Below are 22,532 nucleotides of genomic sequence, written 5' to 3'. Positions count from 1 at the left end.
ATACAATCACATTTATAACTAAAAACACGTTTGCATATATTATGTCTAAAGAATTGTTTATACAGCTCTGTACTATATATTATACATGTAGTAATATAATTGTTCATTTGAATTCTTCATTAAATGTAACCATTCATTCATTTAACTTCAGCAACTTCTGCTCAGGGTCTTGCAGGAAAACACTATGGAAAATCATTCATTCGCAGGGAACAATTGACATGCACATACACACACTCGTTCACTGCTAAGGGGCTATTAATAGCAACCAGTTTACCTACGGGCATGTTTTTGGGAGGTGGATGGAAACTTGAGAATCCAGAGGAAGCCTATTCTAAACAACCTGCAAAGACGCTCCATGCAGATAGTGGGTATATATGAGCTATATAACTCTTGAATAGTTGATGTTGATCCATGATACATAACTTTATAAGTGCATGCAAATGCAGCAGCAGCATTGATTGTTCATCTGTAGAATTAAATTCCGCATCCAATAGATAGCAATTAAAAACCACTGATAATCTGGTTTCAGGATTTGGGAGCCCAGCTAGGATTCTGCTCTTTTCGTTTTGTTTTTCTGTTTTTGTATTTTTTTATTTAACAGAGCCATTAGGGTTGCACAAGCCAGTGCACTCTTAGTGCCGGTCCCAAGCCCCGATAAATGGGGAGGGTTGCTTTAGGAAGGGCATCCAGCGTAAAACATGTGTCAAATCATATTATGCGGATCACAAATCAGACTTTCGTACCGGATCGGTCGAGGCCCAGATAGAACCAACGACCTCCCAGGTATCGTTAGCCAACAGGGTACCGATGGAAATTGGGTTACTGTTGGCCGAAGGAGGAGAAGGAGAGGAGGAAGAGGTCTACTGAGACAGCGGGGAAAGGAGAAGTGTAGGAGAGTGGAGGTTAGTATTGTCAGTGGTGGTGAAGAGGTGCTGGATGATTGGGCAACTACTGCAGAAGTGATAAGGAAGACAGCTAGAAAGGTACTTGGTGTGACATCTCGGAAGTATGTGCTGCAATATCCTGCAAAAAAGGATGGAGATGGAAATGTTTTGACTAGTGAGGAGAGTGTGGGAGCATTTTAAGCAGCTAATGAATGAGGAAAATGAGAGAGAAAGAAGGGTGGATGATGTGGTGATAGTGAAGGAGGATAGGATTAGTAAGGAGGAAGTGGGAGCAGCGATTAAAAGGATGGAGAGTGGAAAGACGGATGGACCAGATGACACACCGGTAGAATCATGGAGATGTTTAGGAGAGATGGCAGTGGAGTTTTTAACCAGGTTGTGGAAGGTGAGAGGATGCCTGAGGAATGGAAAAGGAGTGTGCTGATACTGGTTTTTGAGAATAAGGGAGATGTACAGACCTGCAGGAACTACAGGGGAATTAAGTTGATCAGTCACACCATTAGGTTATGGAAAAAGTAGTGGAAGCCAGGCTGAGAGAAGAGGTGACCATCTGTAAGCAACAGTATGGTTTCATGCAGAGGAAGAGCACCACAGATGCATTATTTGCTTTGAGAATGTTGATGGAGAAGTATAGAGAAGGACAGAAGGAGTTGCACTGCGTGTTTGTGGATTTAGAGAAAGCGTACGACAGATTGCCGAGAGAGGAGTTGTGGTATTGTATGAGGAAGTCAGGTGTGGCAGAGAAGTATGTGAGGGTGGTGCACTGCGCATGTAGGACATTTTGGGAACAAAGAGAGAGAGGCCCGATTGAGATGGTTTAGACATATACTGAGGAGGGAGTTGGGTTTTGGGTTTGAAAGAGGCAGATGTAGAGGACAAAGTAGTATGGAGACGAATGATCCGCTGTGGTGGCCCCTAATGGGAGCAGCCGAAAGAAGAACGAGAAAAATAAGTATTTCTTTTGTTTCCCTGCTAGATGTCGCTAATGGGTCCATGTGTCCCTCATTAATTATCCATTGTCTCTGGGTGTCATAAATTCTGCCTATTTAATTTCCACTTTTTTCAGTTCGTGCTTGGTTCTTTATGTTGTATTTTGTCCCTAGCCCTGGCTCCAGCTTTGTAGCTGTTTTCTTTTTCTAGTAGAGATTTTGTTGTAGACTTTTGATTAGTAATTTTTTGCATTACCCTTACTTCCTGGATTTCTATTTTTGTTCCTTTTTCTTTTTGTCCTTTTTCGCTTTTGCAATTTTGTGGTTTTTAGACATAAAAAAAAAAAATGGAACTTTCAAAACTATTTGAGTATGTCTCTGTACTTGGGCTCATTCAGCCAGCCCCTGAGGCCTGAGCCTGACATTCTGGGGTTGGATTAAAAATGTGTATTTATTGATTTCTTTTATAAAGAAAAACTCTTACCTTACATTAAAAACATTAACTGATCTAAACATACAGAAGAATGGCTATAAAAAAATACAAAAATAAAAAATAAAATAAAAAAAAAGACCATGTGGTAGACGTGAAGGATAAATTAGAAGGTTTTAAAATAAAATAAAAAAAAAAAAGACCATGTGGTAGACGTGAAGGATAAATTAGAAGGTTTTAAAATAAAATAAAAAAATGACTGTAGTAGGTAGACTGCTTAGTGTTAGTATTCAATAATAATGTCTAGAATGGTATATAGCTCACATGGTGCTATACTGTCCACACTATTTTAAGCTGATACTGCATATATATTATTCATTTCCGATTAATAATTAATTGTGTAAAAAGTTTAAAGATCATATGTAAGGTTTAGGTGTAAAAGTGTAAAGGTGCTTTTTTTAATAAATGTTATTCATTAGCTTGTGATTGCAAATAGGCCAGGTGCTAGCTAGTTACTGAGTATTTCACTTACAATATTCAGGAAGCAAGAAAACAAAAAAGAGCTAAATCCAATAACATTTGCTTTTTTTTTTCCTATCAAAGTTTGGTCCTGCAATTCTGCAATTCCCTCAGCCAGCTCTCCTCTGTATTAACCAGGAAGGTGAAAGCGACCCTACAGAGATAATGCCATCCAGCCAGACGCAACGTTTCAGCAGACATGAGTCACAAAATACTGGTTGGCTAGTGTCACTGTGATTCACTAGAGGAAGAGCATATGCTATCCTTCCACCTAGAGAGCATGGCCAATTTTTTTCTATTGGCTTTTGCAGTTTGAATAATCATGCATTTATTTTATTACATTTTTTATGACTTATGTACACTTATACTTATTTCTTTTTCACTCTGAGATAACACCTCCAAATGTGTGTAAAAACAGTTAAAAGTACCTGCTATTTGCTTTGTGCTCATTAGGTCTCAGTTTATTGTAGGTCAAACAGATTCAAGGGTAAGATGTTTTGCAAAAGTGTACTTGCATGAGCTGTGCCACATACCGGACATGCACAGACCTACTCAACAAGAACGGCAAGGTAATAAAAACCACAGCCAAAGAGCATGGATTATAGTGCAGTTCATATGCATACAATGCATTTACATTATCCTACGTCACTGCTCTATTCCACGTTGCTTTACGGATCCACTGAGAGCTATAAGCCTGTACACACCCTCACAACATAATCAGGTTCAAATAACAGTTGACAATCTCCGAATTAAATGTTCTAGTGATTAGGATGGATTTGGACTGTAATTAATATAAACAATCTGCTACAGTGGCTTTGGACTACATTTACTGTAAATAAATCTGAAATTCTCCATCAGAGAACAGTTGATAACCTTAATACAGATGACATAATGAAGAAGAAGAATAAACCACTATAAAGAATAGACATTCGGTGTCAGATAAGCATGGATTCCCTTTTGAGTCTGGCTCCTCACAAGGTTTCTTCCTCATACCATCTCAGAGTTTTTTTCATGCTACTGTTGACATTGGCATGCTCATTAGAGATAAACTTAGAGACTAATTAATAAATGTAAACTATATATATTTTTAATCTATTTATTTCTGCACAGCTACTGTGTGGGAAAATATCCATTATTAAAAGTGCTATACAAATCAAATTATGTGGAGATGTTAGCTCAGTGGTCAAGGCATTGGACTTTAGATCCGAAGGTCATAAGTTCAAATTGCTGCCACACCGAACTGCTCAGTTTTATGAATGGGATAAATAAAAGTCGCTTTATCACTCATGCAATAAGGGTGTCTGCCAAATGCTGTAAATTTAAATTGAATTGAACAGCATGGTAAAAATAAATGGGTCAGTATACATGGAATGGTTTTTTTTTTTTTTTTAGAGAACTTGTTTTGGGGATTCTTCAAAACAAGTTCTCAAGAATTCTGCAAAATGTCTGGATATTTTAGCTAAAGTGCTGATCCCCCCTTCAATGTGGTCAAAACATTTAACTTTTTTCCTACAGGTATGAAGTATATCTGGGTAAAGGTAGGGAAACTTTGGTAGTTGGACTTTTAGATACTCATTAGGGGTGTAACAGTACACAAAATTTATGGTTCTTTATGTACCGCTGTTTTTAAGCCACGGTTCAGTTTAATTCCGGTACAGTTAGGGGGAAGAAATGCGAAACATAAAATTGCTTGTTGATTTTTATTAACGCAGTTTATTATTATTAACACTTGAAAACAACAATGCCTTTTTGGTAAATAATATCTAAAATGTATCTTTTATAAAAATGAAATATAATAAATTAAATGAATCCAATACTTTATTATATTTATTAAATTGAGTAAACAATTAAATTGGCACAAATTAAATTGATTAAATTAAATACATGGGAAATTTTTATTAGTTTACATTTGTAGACCCCATTTGGGGATTACAGATGTGTATGTAAGTGTGTGTTTTACATTTAATATTTAATTTTCTAAAGCTATTATCTATTTAACTGTGATTTAACAAATGCCTTCATTCCTTCCATTCTTCATTCGTTCCCTCCCACGATATGTGGAATTGTCGAGAATTTCTCCTTTGAAGAGAAAGTCTTAAAGCTGGACATAAAACACTAGCATTAGACACTAGCCACTTCCTGGTTAGCGATTAACACTATGGCGCTATGGATTGTTTGTTTTCATGCATGAAGTAAATATTATGAATGTCAATTATAATTATAGAAAAATTACACATTCTGCATAGTTTGTCAGGCATGTATCCAAACTACAAGACTGTGTGTAATTAATCATTTAAGTACCCTTACTTCATGTGCATGATTTTGTTTGCCAGATTGTGTTTCTGCTCATGCAAGATTTTCAACGTTTATTTCATACCTTAAGCTTCATTCATGTAATAAACTTTAAATAAGATGTTTATTTTGGAACTTGTAAATCTGATATATTTGGGTGGTTGTTACTATAGCTGGATGCACTTGTCCAAGTATAAAATATGTGGGAAAACAATGTCAACCCAAAAGTATAACACTAATAATCCAAAAGTATACATCCATGTATACGTCTATGTCAGTGTCTCTGCAGGTTCCTTCCACCAATCAAAAACAGACCAGAGTGGTAGAAACTGCTATGATGCTAAATTATGTGAAAAATTGTGTGTGTTTGTCTCTAGACCCACCTAATACCTGAACAGGATATAACAGTTAGTGAAAAAGATTGAATAAATGAATGGATGAATATGTGTTTGCTACAGTCCTTTGTTAATGTTGGCTCAGACTAGCAGTCTGTCATCTGCTCAGATTTTACAAATGTAAATAATTTCACCGTCTTTCATCAAATCATAATTTTTTACTTGACCACTTCATATAAGCAAAAAAAACTTAATTATTGAATGCACAGGTCACTAGATATATACATGCAGATTTGGCACTTTCAAATCCCTTTTATTCTTTAAGCTTTGAACAGCATAAGAAATACTGTTCAAATGCACAAGAACATATTGTCTGGATATCTGCATAATAGTGAGGTATTTTCAGTAAATACCTAAAGCAATCCTTCACAAGTCATCCGTAAATGTTAGAATATCTGACCCAAGTTCAACACAATATGTGATTTGATTCTAATTGATGGATTGTGATACTAATTCACTAGTATAAGGACACTAATTTCAAGATATAAAAATCATATACAGTGTTCAAATAGTGCAAATTATTAAAGCAGACTGATGAATCCCCTCTAATAAGTGGCAAAACAACACCAAATGTTCAGCAGTATGTAAAGTCAAGCTTCAGAATGTAGTCTGTTGGCTTTGCACTCACTGAAATACTGAAAAGCTTACTTGCTATTTAGTTCATGTCATTTATGGCGTACACTATATGAACAAAAGTATTGGGACACTTGAGTTTCCCAGCCATTTGTGGTTCTTCCCCAAACTTTTATCACAAAGCTGAAGGAACACAATTGTATAGGTTGTCTTTGAATGCAGTAGCAGAAGATTTTTCCTTCACTTCAACTAGGAGACCCATAACTGTTGGAGTGGAAGATCTTCTGCATTAAAGCTCTGACCTTAACCCTTTTGAACACATTTGGGGTGAATTGGAAGTCTGACTGTACCTTTTCGCAAAATAGTGTATCTGTAAAAAGACCTGTTACAGAACTGATGGGTTATCTTTGCAAATCAATTTCACCTGCTGTTTAAGAAGGAAGGAAAAATCAGCATAAATCAGATTCATATAGCCCTGATTACACATATGGTAATTTAGCAGGTGATGTACAGTAAGACCCTGCTGATGATAAAGGCAGCTAATATTACAAAGAATATTAGATAAGATTCACATGAAGACTGATTTTATCTGTACAGATTTCATCTTTTAGTCACAACACTGACTTTATTCAGAGAAAAAAACAATGTCATGTGAATACATCGTGATCATAAGTTATGGCAGGGTTTCAATTTAAATACATTAAAAATATATATAAAATGTTCCAAGAGCAAAATATACATTCCAAAGATAGTCTTATAAAAGATTCGGTTCAATTAGACATAATTTCAGCACAGCTTGGATGTGTGTGTGTGCTTTAAATGTTACAAAGAATGTATGTGTGTGTTTGCATGTATTAAATTAGCTACAAAGCGATTGTAGCTCTGCCCTGATTTTTTTGAAGGAAGGACGCATTCTCGGGTCATGCTGCCAGCAGCGACGCATTAGGGCATAGATCTCATCTGGACAGCCATTCGGGGCTGGCATACGATACCCTGTGGTTAACAAAAATCATATTTTTAATAATCAGCCATCACATTCGAAGTCTGGTTTTAAAGAAACATCAGCAAAACCTTTCTGGTCCCAACATACACAATAGTCAAAACAACATATAAAAATTATTTTTTATTTTTGTTTGCTTAAACTTGTGAAGACGAGTTGTGTCTGGATTCAGGGAAAATAGCCCAAAAAGTAAACGAAGAAAAACTTTCCAATGAGTGAGCATTTTTGCAGACAAAATGTATATTTCTTTATTAGACACACAACTAAACATTTACATTCTGGGAGACCCTGGTCAACATCGCAGACCTCTTGTCTGTGTTCCCACAAAGTAATTTAATTTACACAATTATATTTTTTTCCCATTTGGTTGCAAAAGACCTGAGGATAGTATGAAAGAGTCTATTATACCAAATACAATAAGCTAGTTTGGCAGAAGCTCTTTATCATCCTCACATGCTTCTTATGACCTGGTATACTAGAGTTAGAGTTAATCTGTGATGCTGAGCATTTACCTCTCTTGGACTGTATGTAAGTTCTGCATTTTTCCTTTTTATAATAAACTACTGTGTATTAAATGTATTTAATACACATAAAAACACAAAATGAGAGAGAGAGAGAAGGTTGGATGATGTGGAGATGGTGAAGCAGGAAGTGGATAGGATTAGTAAGGAGGAAGTGAGAGCAGCGATTAAGAGGATGAAAAGTGGAAAGTCGGTAGGACCAGATGACAACTGGAGAAGGAGTGTGCTGGTACTGATCTTTAAGCATAAGGGAGATGTGGAGACCTGCAGTAACTACAGGGGAATTAAGTTGATCAGTCACACCTTGTGTGTTTGTGGATTAAGAGAAAGCGTACGACAGGGTGCCAAGAGAGGAGTTGTGGTATTGTATGAGGAAGTCAGGTGTGGCAGAAAAGTATGTGAGGGTGGTGCAGGACATGTATAAGGACAGTGTGACAGCAGTGAAGTGTGCAGTAGGAACGACTGGTTTAAGGTGGAGGTTGGACTGCATCAAGGATCGGCTCTGAACCCTTTCCTGTTTGCAGTGGTGATGGACAGGTTGACAATCAAGGTCAGACTGGAGTCTCCGTAGACTATGATGTTTGCAGATGATATTGTGATTTGCGGTGTGAGTAGGGAGCAGGTGGAAAAGAGCCTGGAGAGGTAGATGAAGGCACTGGAGAAATGGGGAATGAAAGTCAGTAGGAGTAAAACAAAGCACATGTGTGAATAAGAGGGAGGGCAGTGGAGCGGTGCAGTTGCAGGGAGAAGAGGTAGATAAGGGGGAGGAGTTGACGTACCTGGGGTCAACAGTGCAACGTAATGAAGAGTGTGTTAGAGAAGTGAAGAAAAGAGTGCATTCAGGGTGGAGTGGGTGGAGAAGAGTGACAGGAGTGATTTGTGATAGAAGAGTGTCTGCAAGAGTAAAAGGGAAAGTTTATAGGACTGTGGTGAGACCTGCGATGGTATATGGTTTAGAGACAGTGGCATTAAGTAAAAGACAGGAGGTGGAGCTGGAGGTAGCAGAGCTGAAGATGTTAAGGTTTTCGTTGGGAGTGACGAGAATAGACAAGATTAGAAATGAGTTTATTAGAGTGACAGCGCATGTAGGATGTTTTGGTGAGGGAGGCTAGATTGAGATGGTTTGGACATGTGCAGAGGAGGGACATGGGGTATATCGGTAGAAGAATGCTGAGGATGGAGCAACCAGGAAAGGGGAAAATAGGAAGAGGAAAAAAGAGGTTCATGGATGTGGTGAGGGAAGACCTGCAGGTAGTTGGTTTGAAAGAGGCAGATGTAGAGGACAGGCGAGTATGGATACGGATGAGCTGCTGTGGTAATCCCTAATGGGAGCAGCCGAAAGAAGCTGAAGGAGTAAAACCTGCAACTGCACCTATTTCTGTCCTTGCTTATAGTACAACAGCAGGCTAATATACAAGCACCTTAAATTTAAGCTCTACAGCTTCAAGTAATAATATTGTACCAGGCACATTTATATTGAAATGAGCTGTAATAAGAGAGCAGCGTTGCTAAACAAGTTTTCAAAGTTTAAAGTTCAACAGTTCAGCCTAACCTTTGCTTTACCTACTACGTCAGCACAGCCTGCTGGCAGCAACTGTATGCACATTCATTTATTTCCGTTGCTGCATATCTCTACAAGTCATGATTACAAGACAAGTAGGGTTTTTTGTTTGTTTTTTTTTTTTTTTTACAACCTTAATTCTTACTGCAATATTTAATGGCATGTGTTACAATTTAAGTTCTTTGGTTGAGTCAATTTTACGAAAAAAAAAAGAACACTTTGAATACACAATAAAAACTTGTGCTCTTCTGCCCCCCCCCACAAAAAAGTGCTCTTACAATTCCTCTCTTGTATCAGCTAACATGATACAATGATGGTTTTTATTATTATTGGTGATAAAGATTTAATAAATATTTATTTAACTTTTCTGATGAGGAGGTTGTCTGCCTTCTCTGTAGCTACGGAAACAGAAAATCATGAGAAGAGCAGCTGCTTGTGCAATCTAACTTTATGCAGCCACAGTTAAAGTGAGGAGAAAATGCCAAATGAGTATATTTCAGCCATTTGTGATATCATTGCAATATTAAAATTTATAATAGAATAATGCCTAACAAACAATACAGTATTTTACAAAAGTAAGTACACCCCTCACATTCCAGCAACCATTTTATTATATGTTCTCAAGGGACAATACTATAGAAATGAAACTTGGATATATTTTACAGTAGTCAATGTTCAGTTTGTTTAGCAGTACAGATTGAATGTCCTCTAAAAAGAAAAGTGAGTACACCCTAAGTGAGCATATCAAAACTGTGTCCAAAGTGTCAGTAGTTTGTGTGAGCACCATTGTTATCCAGCACTGCCTTAATCCTCCACTTAGGGTGTACTCACTTTTGTTGGGAGTTATTTTTACAAAAATGGCTGTATGTTGAGTTATTTTCAGAGGACAGTAAATCTGTACTGCTATACAAGCTGCATATTGACTACTCTAAAATATATCCAAGTTTCATTTCTATACGTAATGTCCCTTGAGAAGATACTAATATGGCTGCTAAAATGTGAGGGGTGCACTCACTTTTGTGGGATACTGTAAACTGTATATGCAGACCTGATATATGTATTGTGTATACACCTTGCATACCTGCATGACATTTAGTAAAGTAAGTGCATAACAATGATTGGTTAATACTTGAAATAGATAATCGATCTTTGAGATAAATGTTTGTGCTAATCATTCAAAGTGGATATGCCCTTTGAACCCGTGCTCATTTGGCCAATCGGATAGAATGCACAGAATTTGATTGATTTTATTTTTTCTACTTGTAATATCTTAACAATCATTAACAAACATATTGTATATTTTTATATTTTGACCTAATTTGTAAACCTACCAAACCTTTCTGAGACACGTGTACTTATTTTTGGCTAGTTTTATTACATAGTCCTTTATTATAATGTTATATGTATATTTTTACAAGCACTTTTTGTGTCAAACATGACTGTCCCAATAAAGGCTGTCATCTATGTAACAAATACATTACAAATTAATGTTTTAAATTATATCATCAAAAGACACTTTTATGCCACTAGAGGGCAAAATCTTTCCAAGAAAATAAATGTTTATGGACCATTTCTAAATAATTTAGCAAACTATAAAATTTTTCCCTGAACTTCATTATAAATTATACATGTTTGACACAACAGGGAACAGTTTGTAATACGGCCCCATTACCTAAAATTAGTTAAACACCTCTGAGCTACTGTAAGTTAAATACTTGTGTATGTAGGCATTCAGTCAAGAGACAGATGAATTTACACATGAGGACATCAGAGCTTGTTGGAAATATCAGATGTATTTTATTTTTTCATAAGAATAAATGCTATGCAGAAAGATTCCTGATTCAGAAGATGTCTGATGTGTTTAAGTGACTGTGCAGTAGTCTCACCTTTTTCTACTTCGTCCCTGGTCTGCTGATTGCTCATGCTGGTGTATGGAGTTATTCCTCTAGAGAACGTCTCCCAAAGCAGCACGCCAAAACTCCACACATCACTCTCATGGGTGTAGCGCCCTAAAATCAAGCAAGAGGGCAGCAACGAGTCACTCACAAGCATCTGCAACTTTTTCTTCTTCTTTCGGCTTCTCCCATTAGGGGTCGCCACAGCGGATCATCCATCTCTATACCCCTATCCTGTACAGCTGCCTCTTTCAACCCAACTACCTGCATATCTCTCACCACATCCATAAACCGCCTCCTTAGTCTTCCTCTTCTCCTCCTTCCTGGCGGCTCCATCCTCAGCATTCTTCTACCGATATACCTCATGCCCCTCCTCTGCACATGTCCAAACCATCTCAATCTCGCCTCCCTCACCTTGTCTCCAAAACGTCCTTCATGCGCTGTCCCTCTAATAAACTCATTTCTAATCCTGTCCATCCTCGTCACTCACAACGAAAACCTCAACATCTTCAGTTCTGCTACCTCCAGCTCCACCTCCTGTCAATGCCACTGTCTCTTAACCATACAACATAGCAGGTCTCACCACAGTCCTATAAACTTTCCCTTTTACTTTTGCAGATACTCTTCTATCACAAATCACTCCTGCCACTCTTCTCCACCCACTCCACCCTGCCTGCACTCTTTTCTTCACTTCCCTAACACACTCTCCATTACTTTGCACTAGCATCTCAACTCAAATCTAAAATCTCCATGTGAATACAAACACTATGAGCAGCGTTGACAAAAGTACTACCTACTTCACTCAAGTAGAAGTACAGATACTCATGTTTTAAAAGACTATGGTAAAAGTTGAAGTGCTGACTACACTTTTTCACTCAAGTTAAAGTAAAGAAGTTTGGGCTCTAAAATGTACTTGAGTAAAAAGTACCCATTACTACTACCTGCTTTAGTGTCACATTGTGTTGCTTTTTGCCTTGTTGCGTTCTGCCTTGCTCATTGTTAACTTCGTAAACTAGCCTACATCTGTGGTGCGTGAGAGCCAGGAAATGATACACCGTGGTAGGTTGAAAAACCCACACAATGAAAAGAAATAGGGTGATTAGCTGAAAATGGCTCGCAATAAGAAAGAAAAAATATTGATCGTGCCACCAAATAGAATAAAACTAAAGTAACAAGACTGGTATAAAAATGAAAGAAGTAGAAAGTACAGATATTTGTGTAAAAAATGTTATGAGTGAAAGTAAAAAGTTGTCTGAAAAATAAATTGTGAAATTAAGTACTGTTACCAGAAAAATCTACTTAAGTGCAATAACAAAGTATTTTTTCATCTCTGACAGTGAACGATATTACAGATAAGCTCTTGGTGGAAAACAGATGCTCAACAGATTTCTCTGATGAGGCATTAAAACTTGCTAAAGATCCAACCATCTGCTAGAGATTATTCAATCTGTCTATGATCTCCTGCTCAGTTTGACATACACGGCACAATGCCATACTACAAAAACACCTATGAACATAAACACAGTCCTAAAAGATATGAATTATGATCAATGGTTCCTCTTTCCTGTTTTGATTGGTGTTTAAATTGTGAAAAAGACTTAGGCGTAAGTGGCCGTACCATAGTTGAGGGCCTCGGGTGCAGTCCATTTTACTGGGATCTGTTTCATGCCGCCAGTTGCTGAATACACGCCTTCCTGTTCTACACGTGACATGCCAAAATCACTGATCTTCACTATGCTCTTTTCTCCAACCAGGCAGTTCCTTGCTGCCAAATCCCTACAGGAGAGGCAGAGAGATTGTGATTGATAGACCATAAAACAAAGAAAAAGACAGAGCAAGACAAGGACAAGCAGATACTGTATACACAAGAAGGTAGACAGACAGGAAAAATATTGACAGATGAAATATTGGAAGAGTAGAGAGAAAAACAGAAACCATGATAGAGATGTAAAGCATTACAATAAAGTTAAATACCTTTCTTTCCAATACAAGTGTTTCAATCCTATGGTTATTTCTGATTTCTCTTTGGACATTTTAATTGATTTCTATTTCCAAATTATGAACAAAATAGTAATTAACACCATTCTGATCAGGATGAAGCAGTTAGTGAGAATGAATGAATGACGTTTTCCAATGTCAACAAACTATATGCTATCGTTTGAGCTTCATATTTGGCCATTAAGTTTCGTAATTTTTCTTGCCTTCTACAGGTTTCCTGAGATCTATAAACAGCTATAAAGTCAACAATATTCACTTCACATCACTACATAAAATCATAACAGATTTTAAAAACCAAAGCGGTTTATATTTTGGGCATCTAATTAATCATACCGTTTCTGTCGTAAAGCCTATAAGCAGCTTTAAATCATTTTCCTTAATAGCCTAGTCTGGGTGCTGCAAATTCCCTCTCATTAGCCAGTTCCCCAGTTCAAACAACAGGTTGGTGATTACTATATGCTTCTCCCGAGACGTGTGCATAGATAAAGATCAGGTAGATGCTGAATTATTTGCTACTGCTCTCTGCTTTACATCAATGCTACAGACACTGGAACAGGTGTAAGAATTGCTTGTAAGCCAGTGCATGTTCAGCCTGCTGTTACAAAAATAGACTTGCTAATGACTTCTGCATATCACAGGTTAAATGCAATAAAACCTTTTATAAGTGGTGTAACTCTTAAATGTGTAACATAAACCTTATAAGCACAAATAAAAATTCTCACCTATGAATGCACTTCTTGTTCTCCAAGTACTCCATGCCAGACGCCACATTCTCTGCCATCTTAATCATCATCTTCGGCTTCAGGATGTGTCCCTCTGAACGGAGGAAGGAAAGGAAGTCTCCCCCTAACAATACAAATTCAAATACATACACACAATGAAAGGGCACTTTTACACCATGAACAGAGTGATATGGAGTACACATCATTACCTTGCACAAGCTCCATGATTATATAGATGGGTTGTTTCTGCGTGCAGACCCCGATGAGCTTCACTATGTTCGGATGGTCATACTGTTTTAGAATCCTTTAGAAACACAGTGGGAGATTCAGTCACAGCTTGAGTGTGTGTTTAAGTGTAAATGAGAACTGATAACGGATTGAGCTTTCTTACCGAGCTTCCATGAGAAATCTATTTTTGAGTTCTATGGCAAGGTTTTCACGACAAGCTTTCACCGCCACTGGTGCATTGTCTGAGCGCAGACGGCCACTGAAGACCTCGCCGAAATTCCCCTTTAAGCATGAACACGTGTATTGAGACCAGATACACTCAATGGGCAAAAGTTTTGAGACATCTAATCTTTTCTGCTCTATGTGTTTTTTTCTCTGAACTGGCACCATAAAGCTGGAGGCACACAATTGTACAGGATGTCTTTGTATAATAAAATGTTGTGTTCAAACCTGTTCCAACATGACAATTCCCCTCTGCACAAAGCCAGGTCCATGAAAATTTGCTTCACATGGTTTGGAGAGGAAGAGTGGCCCTCTTTAGAAGTTTAATCTCAACCCTACTGAACACATTTGCGATGAATTGGAACACTGACTGTAACCCAGGCCTCCTCACCCCACATCAGTACCTGACACCTTAGTGGCGGAGGATGAGCACAAGAACACTCTGCAATCTAGTGGAACATCTTTCCAGAAGAGTGGAGGGAATTATAAGAGCAAATTGGGACTAAATGTGGAATGCGAGGCTCAAAAAGCACATACCATACTTCTGACCAGGGGTCCACAAACTTTTGGAAATATAGTGTACATAATGAGCAAAATATTATTTACTGAACCACACACTGTTTACATTTAATGATCACCAGCATTTTGAACTTGGCATGGCAGTTTGTATTATAAAATGCTTGCCAGTAAATCAAAACGAGTCATTTTAGTGCAAGAACTGCATTCATGTACAAACTGTTATATATTTTGTAAATGGGACATGAACAAAAAAAGTATGCAACAATAAATTTGTCGTTTTAAAACTAGGGGCTGTTTCTGAGAAAGATGTTCCGTTGATATGAGGCACCATGTGCTAGGCTGTACGTAGGCTTGCGCGTTGCTTTTATGTGCTCATAATTTATATACTTTCTCACACCACCATCCACAGCAGTTTCCGATATGGTATACATTCATTGCTTTTGCGTCATTGCTGACCTTTTCTCAACACTATTCATTTCCTTTGTTCTATTAGAGCTATTCTGCAACGGAATAGAATTAAACTAGTGCTGCACGATTAACTGTATCCTAATCGCGATGTCAGCTTGTGCGATTATATGATGGCAAACGTTTAATGGAATAAATAAGTGCATGTGTGGACACATATATTCTGCAAACAGTTTGACAAATTTCCGCCGCTAACAAAACAAAAAAAACACACCAGAAAGTCTCAGTGTAGGCAGGGCACGTGCGGTGTGTGTGGTCAGGTGACTTTCCAGTGTGCAGCGCAGAGACCAGGTGAAGATGGATGCTGGGCAGACTGACACTAAATCGTTTATATGGCAATATTTAAGCTTTAAGATTACTAGCACTGAGCGAAGAGGTACTGTGCAAGATTTGCTAAATTTAGGATACTACATCATGTGGCAATATCACAATTCTGTAACATATCTCACTGGTTCCCGGTTGGAAGAAAGAAACGACAGGTGATTGTTTAACAGACAGCGCTTTCTTTTATTTTTCCTTCTCTCTCTCTCTCTCTCTCTCTCTCTCTCTCTGTTATTTCATTTTGTAAAAATTATTCATTTTGAAAACCTTTATAGTTTTACAAATACAAATTCAGCATTATCACTAATCTGTGTCAAGTCAAGTCAAGTTTATTTCTATAGCGCTTTTCACAACAGACATTGTCTCAAAGCAGCTTTACAGAAATCAAAAGTCAAGGTGAACGGTGTGCATTTATCCCTGATGAGCAGCCATGGCGACTGTGGCAAAGAAATACTCCCTTAGATGTTATGAGGAAGAAACCTTGAGAGAAACCAGACTCAAAAGGGGAACCCATCCTCATTTGGGTGACATCAAGAGTTTGATCATAAATCTTTCAACAATACAGAACACTGGAGAGTGAGAACTAACATGAGTACTGGAGTATAAGATTATAAGTAATGAGTGTGCAACTTCCTTGATAACCAATCATGATAACATTTATTATATTGCTCTCACTATATTGACCACGATTTATGACCGTTTTTCCAATAATCGTGCAGCCCTAAATTAATCACTAGTTTCTGACCAAAGTTTTCACTAGATTTTGGAGCGTTGCTGTTGAGATTCGTGGCTGGCGAGGTTAGGCACTGATATTAAGTGAAGAGGGCTGGGAGATTTTGTTTATGAGGAATGATATGATCCAGTGTAGGGAAATTGTATGCTCCAAACATTGTGGCACAAGTTGGGGAAGATTAATATGTATGCATGTTGACACCTTCCAAGGCCATAGAATCAAAAAATAAATAAACACCCATTTGCCTCTGACTAATACACTGACACCACAGTAAAAAAAAAGATTTATTTCATTAGCGTTAATTTAATGACTATAATTGCTTAGGATCAATGCTGTGGTACTTAACATGTAAATGGATGGCTCTTAAAAGGCATTAAAAGGATTGCTCAATTACTCAAGACATCCACAATCATCTTTAAATGACATTGCTTTTATTGATCTGTGTACTTACCCGTCCAATGCTTTGGCCAAGAATAACATCATCATGATCTAAGTACCACTTGTCCTTGAAGATGAGAAAACCCACAGAGAAAGAGATGTAACCAGTGTTTTTCCATTCTCAGCCAGTAAAAGCATACAGTGCAATATGAAATACAGTGTCTTGTAGTGTGCCGTACATATTGTGGGCTGTGTGCATGGCCAAAAGATTATTGATTTTTTTTTATTTTGCTTGCTGGTGTAAACTAACTAATATATGTATAGCAGCATGGGAACCTTATTTTTTTGACATTGCAGTATTTTTTATTTTTTTTTATTTTTTTAGCAGGCACTCAAGTACAAGTACAGTCAAAACATTTAAATACATGACTGCTCTGAGATTACCCCCTCTGGTTGAAAGAGTGTAAATTGTATTTTTCATACTTGATTTTAACATTGGAAAAGGAGTTTGATGGATAGGGCTGACTGCTAATATATACGATTACAAACTAAACTGATCAGGATCGTGCTTATTTCACTATGGAACATAGCTGTGCAACTACATGAACAGATCATGAAATTGACTTGTGTGATAAAATCATATTTAGCTATCAAGGATGAAAAATCTTCAGGCACACTGACTGCAATCACCACTGCATTTGTAAAGCTGGTTCCAGACTGAACGTGATCTTTGCAAAAAGACTGAAGCTTAAAACATAAATAAGGCTGTTTTGCTTAAATAAATGAAATTAAATAAATGATTCAAAGAAATCAATGCAAAGAGAAAATCACTGTTGCTAAGGGTTGTGTGCTACCTTTGGAATGGGTTTTTTCAGCACTATATCTGTCCTCCTAGTGACATTTCTGTTGGAGTTGAGAAGGTAGTTCATGAGCAGTGGTATGGAGTGGAAACCTTCACCATCCAGACGATACATACCCTATACACAAACACAAACATATACACATAATGGATATACATGGTTTTCACAGAAAAGGTCAAAATGATATTTCTATTCCAATTGCTCTGATGTAATTGATCAGCCAAGACATGTTTGTTTCAGCCAGAAAATAAACTTTTTTTTTTTTTTTGCACTGGGTCTTGCTCGGTTCTGCTATCTATCTAAAAAAAAAAAAAACATTTTTTGTGGCTATATTAATTTTTAATGTTTTACCCTTTTACATGAAACGTGGACAATATTTGATATTTGTCCCTGTAAAAAACTCACACTGTAAACATTTCCAGACAAAAAAAAAATTATAATTGTTTTAAAAAATTTTAATAAAGCAAACCAGTTTTTACTTTAAATCATTCTTTACAGTATTGCGGCTCTGATTTTGAATTTCTATAGCTGTCTTTTTTATCCATTAATCTACATATTTTGTCCCCAAACTGATACCACTTTAGTATACAGTCCTTATTTGCATCCTGTTTGTATTAATTATCATTATAAGGAAGTGTATTTAAAACTCACCTGGCTTCTGCCTTTTGCAGTTTAAATTGATGACATATTTTAGAAATGCAAACACAAGGGTTTATAAGGGCCACATTTTTTTGCACACATATACTCATATGCATGTACCCATACCCACACACAGAAAGAGAGAGATTCAAATACTACATTCCTGAATTGTTTCTGTTCCCCTTTTACAGATTTTGTACATATATAGTATTATAGTATTTTAGTCTCTGGCTACCCTCAACACACACAAAAAAAAAAAATTAGAACTTATTTAAAGATTCCAATTAAACAGTCTGATTCTGGTGCTGGTCCATCACAGACATTTTGATTAGCCTGTATCTAACAAGCTACTTAAGTTATGGGTTGCCGTGATGGCAAGATAACACAACCGATTGTAAAATGGCAGCAGGAAAAAATACAAGTCAACCTGAAACAGGAAAAAGTGTACGTCCCAGGACATCCAAGGCATGGGAGCATTTTATATTTAACGCAAGGCAATGGGAGCATTTTATATTAAATGCAAGGCAATGTGAGCATTTTATATTAAACACGGCAATGGGAGCATTTTATATTAAATGCAAGGCAATACGTGCATTTGATATTAAACGCAAGGCAATAGGAGAATTTAATATTCAAATGCTTTGAGACTGTAAAACCTGCAAATTATGTATGGCATGGAAGTACCACAGGATGCAGGAGCACATGAAAAGAAAACACACTGGTGTCATGGATGAAGGCGAAACAACAGCACGGTAAGCAAAAACTGTATACTCCATTATGTGAAAATAGTACAGTTTAATAAAGTGCTATTATATAAACTGTTTGCTAACTTTGCACTAGATCTGTTCTGTCGTGATTAAGCAATCACCTCGCTCGCAACATAGTGATGGATTCAATTAAAACAGTGCGAACAAACACAAAATTTTAAAAGCAGCAAATAACAGCATCAGTGCATGCAGAGTTGCACTGCAGACTTTCACAAACCACTTCTTTTATTATTGCATCACATTTGTCCATACTGTTGCCAAAATCACATACTTGTTTACCACTCAACATTACTTACCATATCAATACTATACAACTTAAATAATACTAATGTGTGTTATACTCTACTATTTTAATGGAGCTGTTTTTTTTTTTTACCAAGTATGATGATTTATGCATGCACTAAACAGAATGTAATGCTTGTGATAACACAGGATGTAACACATTCTCTTACACTCGTACCTCTGTGTTCTGAATGAGGAAGTGGCGACACTGGCCACCCCAGTGCACAGACAGCACATACTCCTGTTTGCCTTGGCTCTGTCTGACCAAAAAGTCCCCATCATTCTTTAGCAACTCTTGGACTTCGACACGTGGAATGGCACCATGGTACCAACACTGCTGATTTAGAGGCTTCTCAACCTCTGGCACAGGAGACAGAGCAGGTGGTACCTGGGAGAGATCGTAAAACACACTACTCTACACAACAGGACATGAGCAGTCTACATTAGCATGATTACAGTTATGTGATTTGCCAGTTCTGCTTATAGGGTTAAAAATACACAAGATGAAGCATTTAATTCGATGCCAATTCCCCACAATCCTTCTACATTTAAATAATATGTATAATAATATGTATAATAAGATGTGAAATGCACAAGAGAAGCCTCAGTTTGTATTAGGTATAAAAGGCTGCAGTCACAATGACAAATCCAGACTAATAGGAACATTGTAACTATTTTAGTCTATTTGATTTGGCTATCAAATTTCAGTGTCTGAATAAAGTTCCATCCAAATTTAGAATTAGACATTCATCGGACTCCTTTATTTAATAAGCGTAGGACACAAAACATGCCTTTTACCTTTTACAAGAATGCTTATAATGCTTATATATTTTAATAAATGTTATTTTTAAGAATGCCATTTTGTTATCTTATTTCTTTTTCTACTTGTGTTATTTCACTAGATTTTTTTTTTTACATGATCGTAGTCATTCTGGTTTTTTTTTAACTTTTATTTGAAGTAGATTGTGGCCCAGGATTACTTTTATGAAATGAGAGGCAAACTTAGAAATGGCTTACTCACTGTGTACTTAGGTTTGAACAGGCTGCTCAGGTGGTTGATGATGCCGTCCATGCTGGGGACCTTGAAGTCTTTGTCACGCTCCTTCGAAAAAATAAAAATAGGACATGCTGTAGGACGTGTATTTGAGATAATGAGAAAACTTTAAAAGTTCAGTAGGTACAAAATGGCCAGTTAAAGGATGCTGAAAAAGAGTCCACAATGTTTATCTCACTGTAAAATCAATCATGCTTATCATTTACACTAAGTAGAAAAAAGCCAATGAGAACTAAACTAATAATGGAGGGAATGAAGCACAACAACAGACTGCAAAGAATCTGTAAGTCACAGTCCTGAGAAAATACAGCAAACAGAACAATATTATAATTAGTAGATTTATCTGAGAATTCAGCCTTTCCATTTGTGTTGGAAAACAGAGACAAATAAAGCCGAGTGCAGTCTAGTGGCAAACCTTTTAGCTAATACAAATGTAAGAACTAGGTCATTAATTTAAGCTTTTTATTTCACTCACAGCTGAAACACAGTACAGCTATAAAGTTTATGTTTAACTTGTCAGAGTCATGTAAATGCACACTGAAAAATGCCATATTTTTAGCAACTAAATACTGTTACCATGATTGGTTAATGGAATTAAATCTACATGACAGGCAATGTTTTCTGAAGAACATTCAAGCAAACCCAATAGGTATTTAGCCTGTTAAAATGACCAAGTTTAATCCAAGCTGTAATACAATGAATTAAAATAATTGATATTTTAGTAATTTAGGTTGACTTCCAGTGACTGGATGGACTGCAGGAAGATCCATTGTCAGCTGCTAATGCAAGATTCTTAAACCTTATCTGCTCAGCTCAATGCCTATATTAAACCTAGTTTTAAGGCAGTTTTATATCACTTTATGCCAAATGCATGGCAATGAATGCTGAATGCTACTAGAAGTATTTGAAGACTGGCCCCTACAATCAGTGGGTTGTCAAAATAATTACATAATGCAGGACATTAAAAACAGTGAACGAACAGTGCAGTCATTATGTCATGAGTTTGTTTACTGTTACAAAATCTTTTTTTAATGACTGTGTCTTTGTTGAAATAGCAGCCTTAGCTAGAAATTTGTGGAATGGTATTTGAATAATGGGTCTTGTCATAATGCTTGAAAAATGTCTGAACTAATGAAAACAATACCAATTCATATGAATGTACACCCACTGTTTCAATGTTATTCATCCATAAAAATTTTGATTACTACTCAACACTGAAACTGTCAAATGCTTTTCAGAGAGCCTAGTGTTTCTCCATGCTGTCTAAAGACAACTGACTCACAGAGGTACAGGAGCTGACAGAAATCCGATCATCATCCAGTCCCAGTGTAGGTGGCTCTTTATTGCCGAGGCTCTCTAGTTTATCAGCCAGCAACCTGCGCTGGGCCTCAAGCCGGGCACGCGCCACCATCGACGTCACCACCTGCTGTCTGCTGTCCTCCAGAGCATTGCGTTTGCTGAACTGGTAAACCCTGGTTAACAAGATGGCACTACATTAGCGGTTGTTATTCTGCAATAGTAACCACAAGGTTGTGATTTCTAAATCGCATGACTACCGGAAAGCCAATTTTGGAGTCTTTGCACAAGACAATCAACTTTCAGCTGTTATGTGTGGATCAGGTTCCCAAGGTAGCCTCTCAACTCCACAACAACCCTGACCAGGCTAATGAAGATGAATTAAAAGCATAGATGCTAAACAATGGTTAGTCATCAATCTGTTCTGAGAATGTAATGATTTTTATAAATTGTGGATCACTTGGTGAGTAGTTCAGCCCATCGAATAGACTAATGGATAGCACTGGTGTTAATTTTTTGAAATTGTATAACTATTCTAATTACAAAAAATTATAATAATTTTTTTAACACACAATAATCTAGATTGTTTGTGTAAAAAAAAAAAAAAAAAAGAATTTACTGCACTTTTCTAGTTACTGACTTGATTGCAGTTAACCAAATTGCAGTTACCTTTTAACTTTGTTAGTTAGTTATTTGACTGTAGAAGTATGTCAGACAGGTGGTCTCACTACACATTCTATAGCTTATCTAGATCTGTAATATGTGTATCTATGCTTTAATACATGCTATATTACCTCTGCTGCAACATATGTTTGATGGTAATCTTTAAGGCTGTAAGAGTTTAATAGTTGCTCTCAGGCCACCCAGTGATTAGACACAACATTAACTAATTAAACTAAGCAGAAAGAGTGCTGAACAGCCAAAAGAACATAGATTAGCACTTGAGTCTATACATCTAATATTTATGAAAACCCTTTTTGTATAACCGCAACCCTTTTAAAACACAACAAATTCCTCTGCCTTTCAGC

The 22,532-nt window shown here is 37.0% G+C and overlaps 1 protein-coding gene across 2 annotated transcripts in view; it reads right to left on the bottom strand.

The window, feature by feature from the left end:
* Positions 1 to 6,641: 6,641 nt before the first annotated feature.
* Positions 6,642 to 22,532, bottom strand: part of fes (FES proto-oncogene, tyrosine kinase) — a 29,406-nt gene continuing 13,515 nt past the window's right edge. Inside the window, exons 9-19 of one of the 2 annotated variants that reach the window (XM_046857663.1) lie at positions 21,491 to 21,680; positions 20,176 to 20,256; positions 19,333 to 19,569; positions 17,461 to 17,583; positions 16,680 to 16,733; positions 14,132 to 14,250; positions 13,950 to 14,044; positions 13,741 to 13,864; positions 12,639 to 12,796; positions 11,012 to 11,134; positions 6,642 to 7,036 (exon numbers count right to left, since the gene is read on the bottom strand). In XM_046857663.1, coding sequence (XP_046713619.1) covers positions 6,903 to 7,036; positions 11,012 to 11,134; positions 12,639 to 12,796; positions 13,741 to 13,864; positions 13,950 to 14,044; positions 14,132 to 14,250; positions 16,680 to 16,733; positions 17,461 to 17,583; positions 19,333 to 19,569; positions 20,176 to 20,256; positions 21,491 to 21,680 — 1,438 coding nt within the window. In that variant the 3' untranslated portion in view covers positions 6,642 to 6,902. The remainder of the gene's footprint in view (positions 7,037 to 11,011; positions 11,135 to 12,638; positions 12,797 to 13,740; positions 13,865 to 13,949; positions 14,045 to 14,131; positions 14,251 to 16,679; positions 16,734 to 17,460; positions 17,584 to 19,332; positions 19,570 to 20,175; positions 20,257 to 21,490; positions 21,681 to 22,532) is intronic. The other variant, XM_046857665.1, reaches the window with a different exon arrangement.

Source organism: Silurus meridionalis, chromosome 9 (assembly GCF_014805685.1).
Source record: "Silurus meridionalis isolate SWU-2019-XX chromosome 9, ASM1480568v1, whole genome shotgun sequence".
In the NCBI taxonomy this organism is placed as follows: Eukaryota; Metazoa; Chordata; class Actinopteri; order Siluriformes; family Siluridae; genus Silurus; species Silurus meridionalis.
Note: the sequence above shows the minus strand (reverse complement) of the source record. Positions and strands in the feature narration are given on the sequence as shown.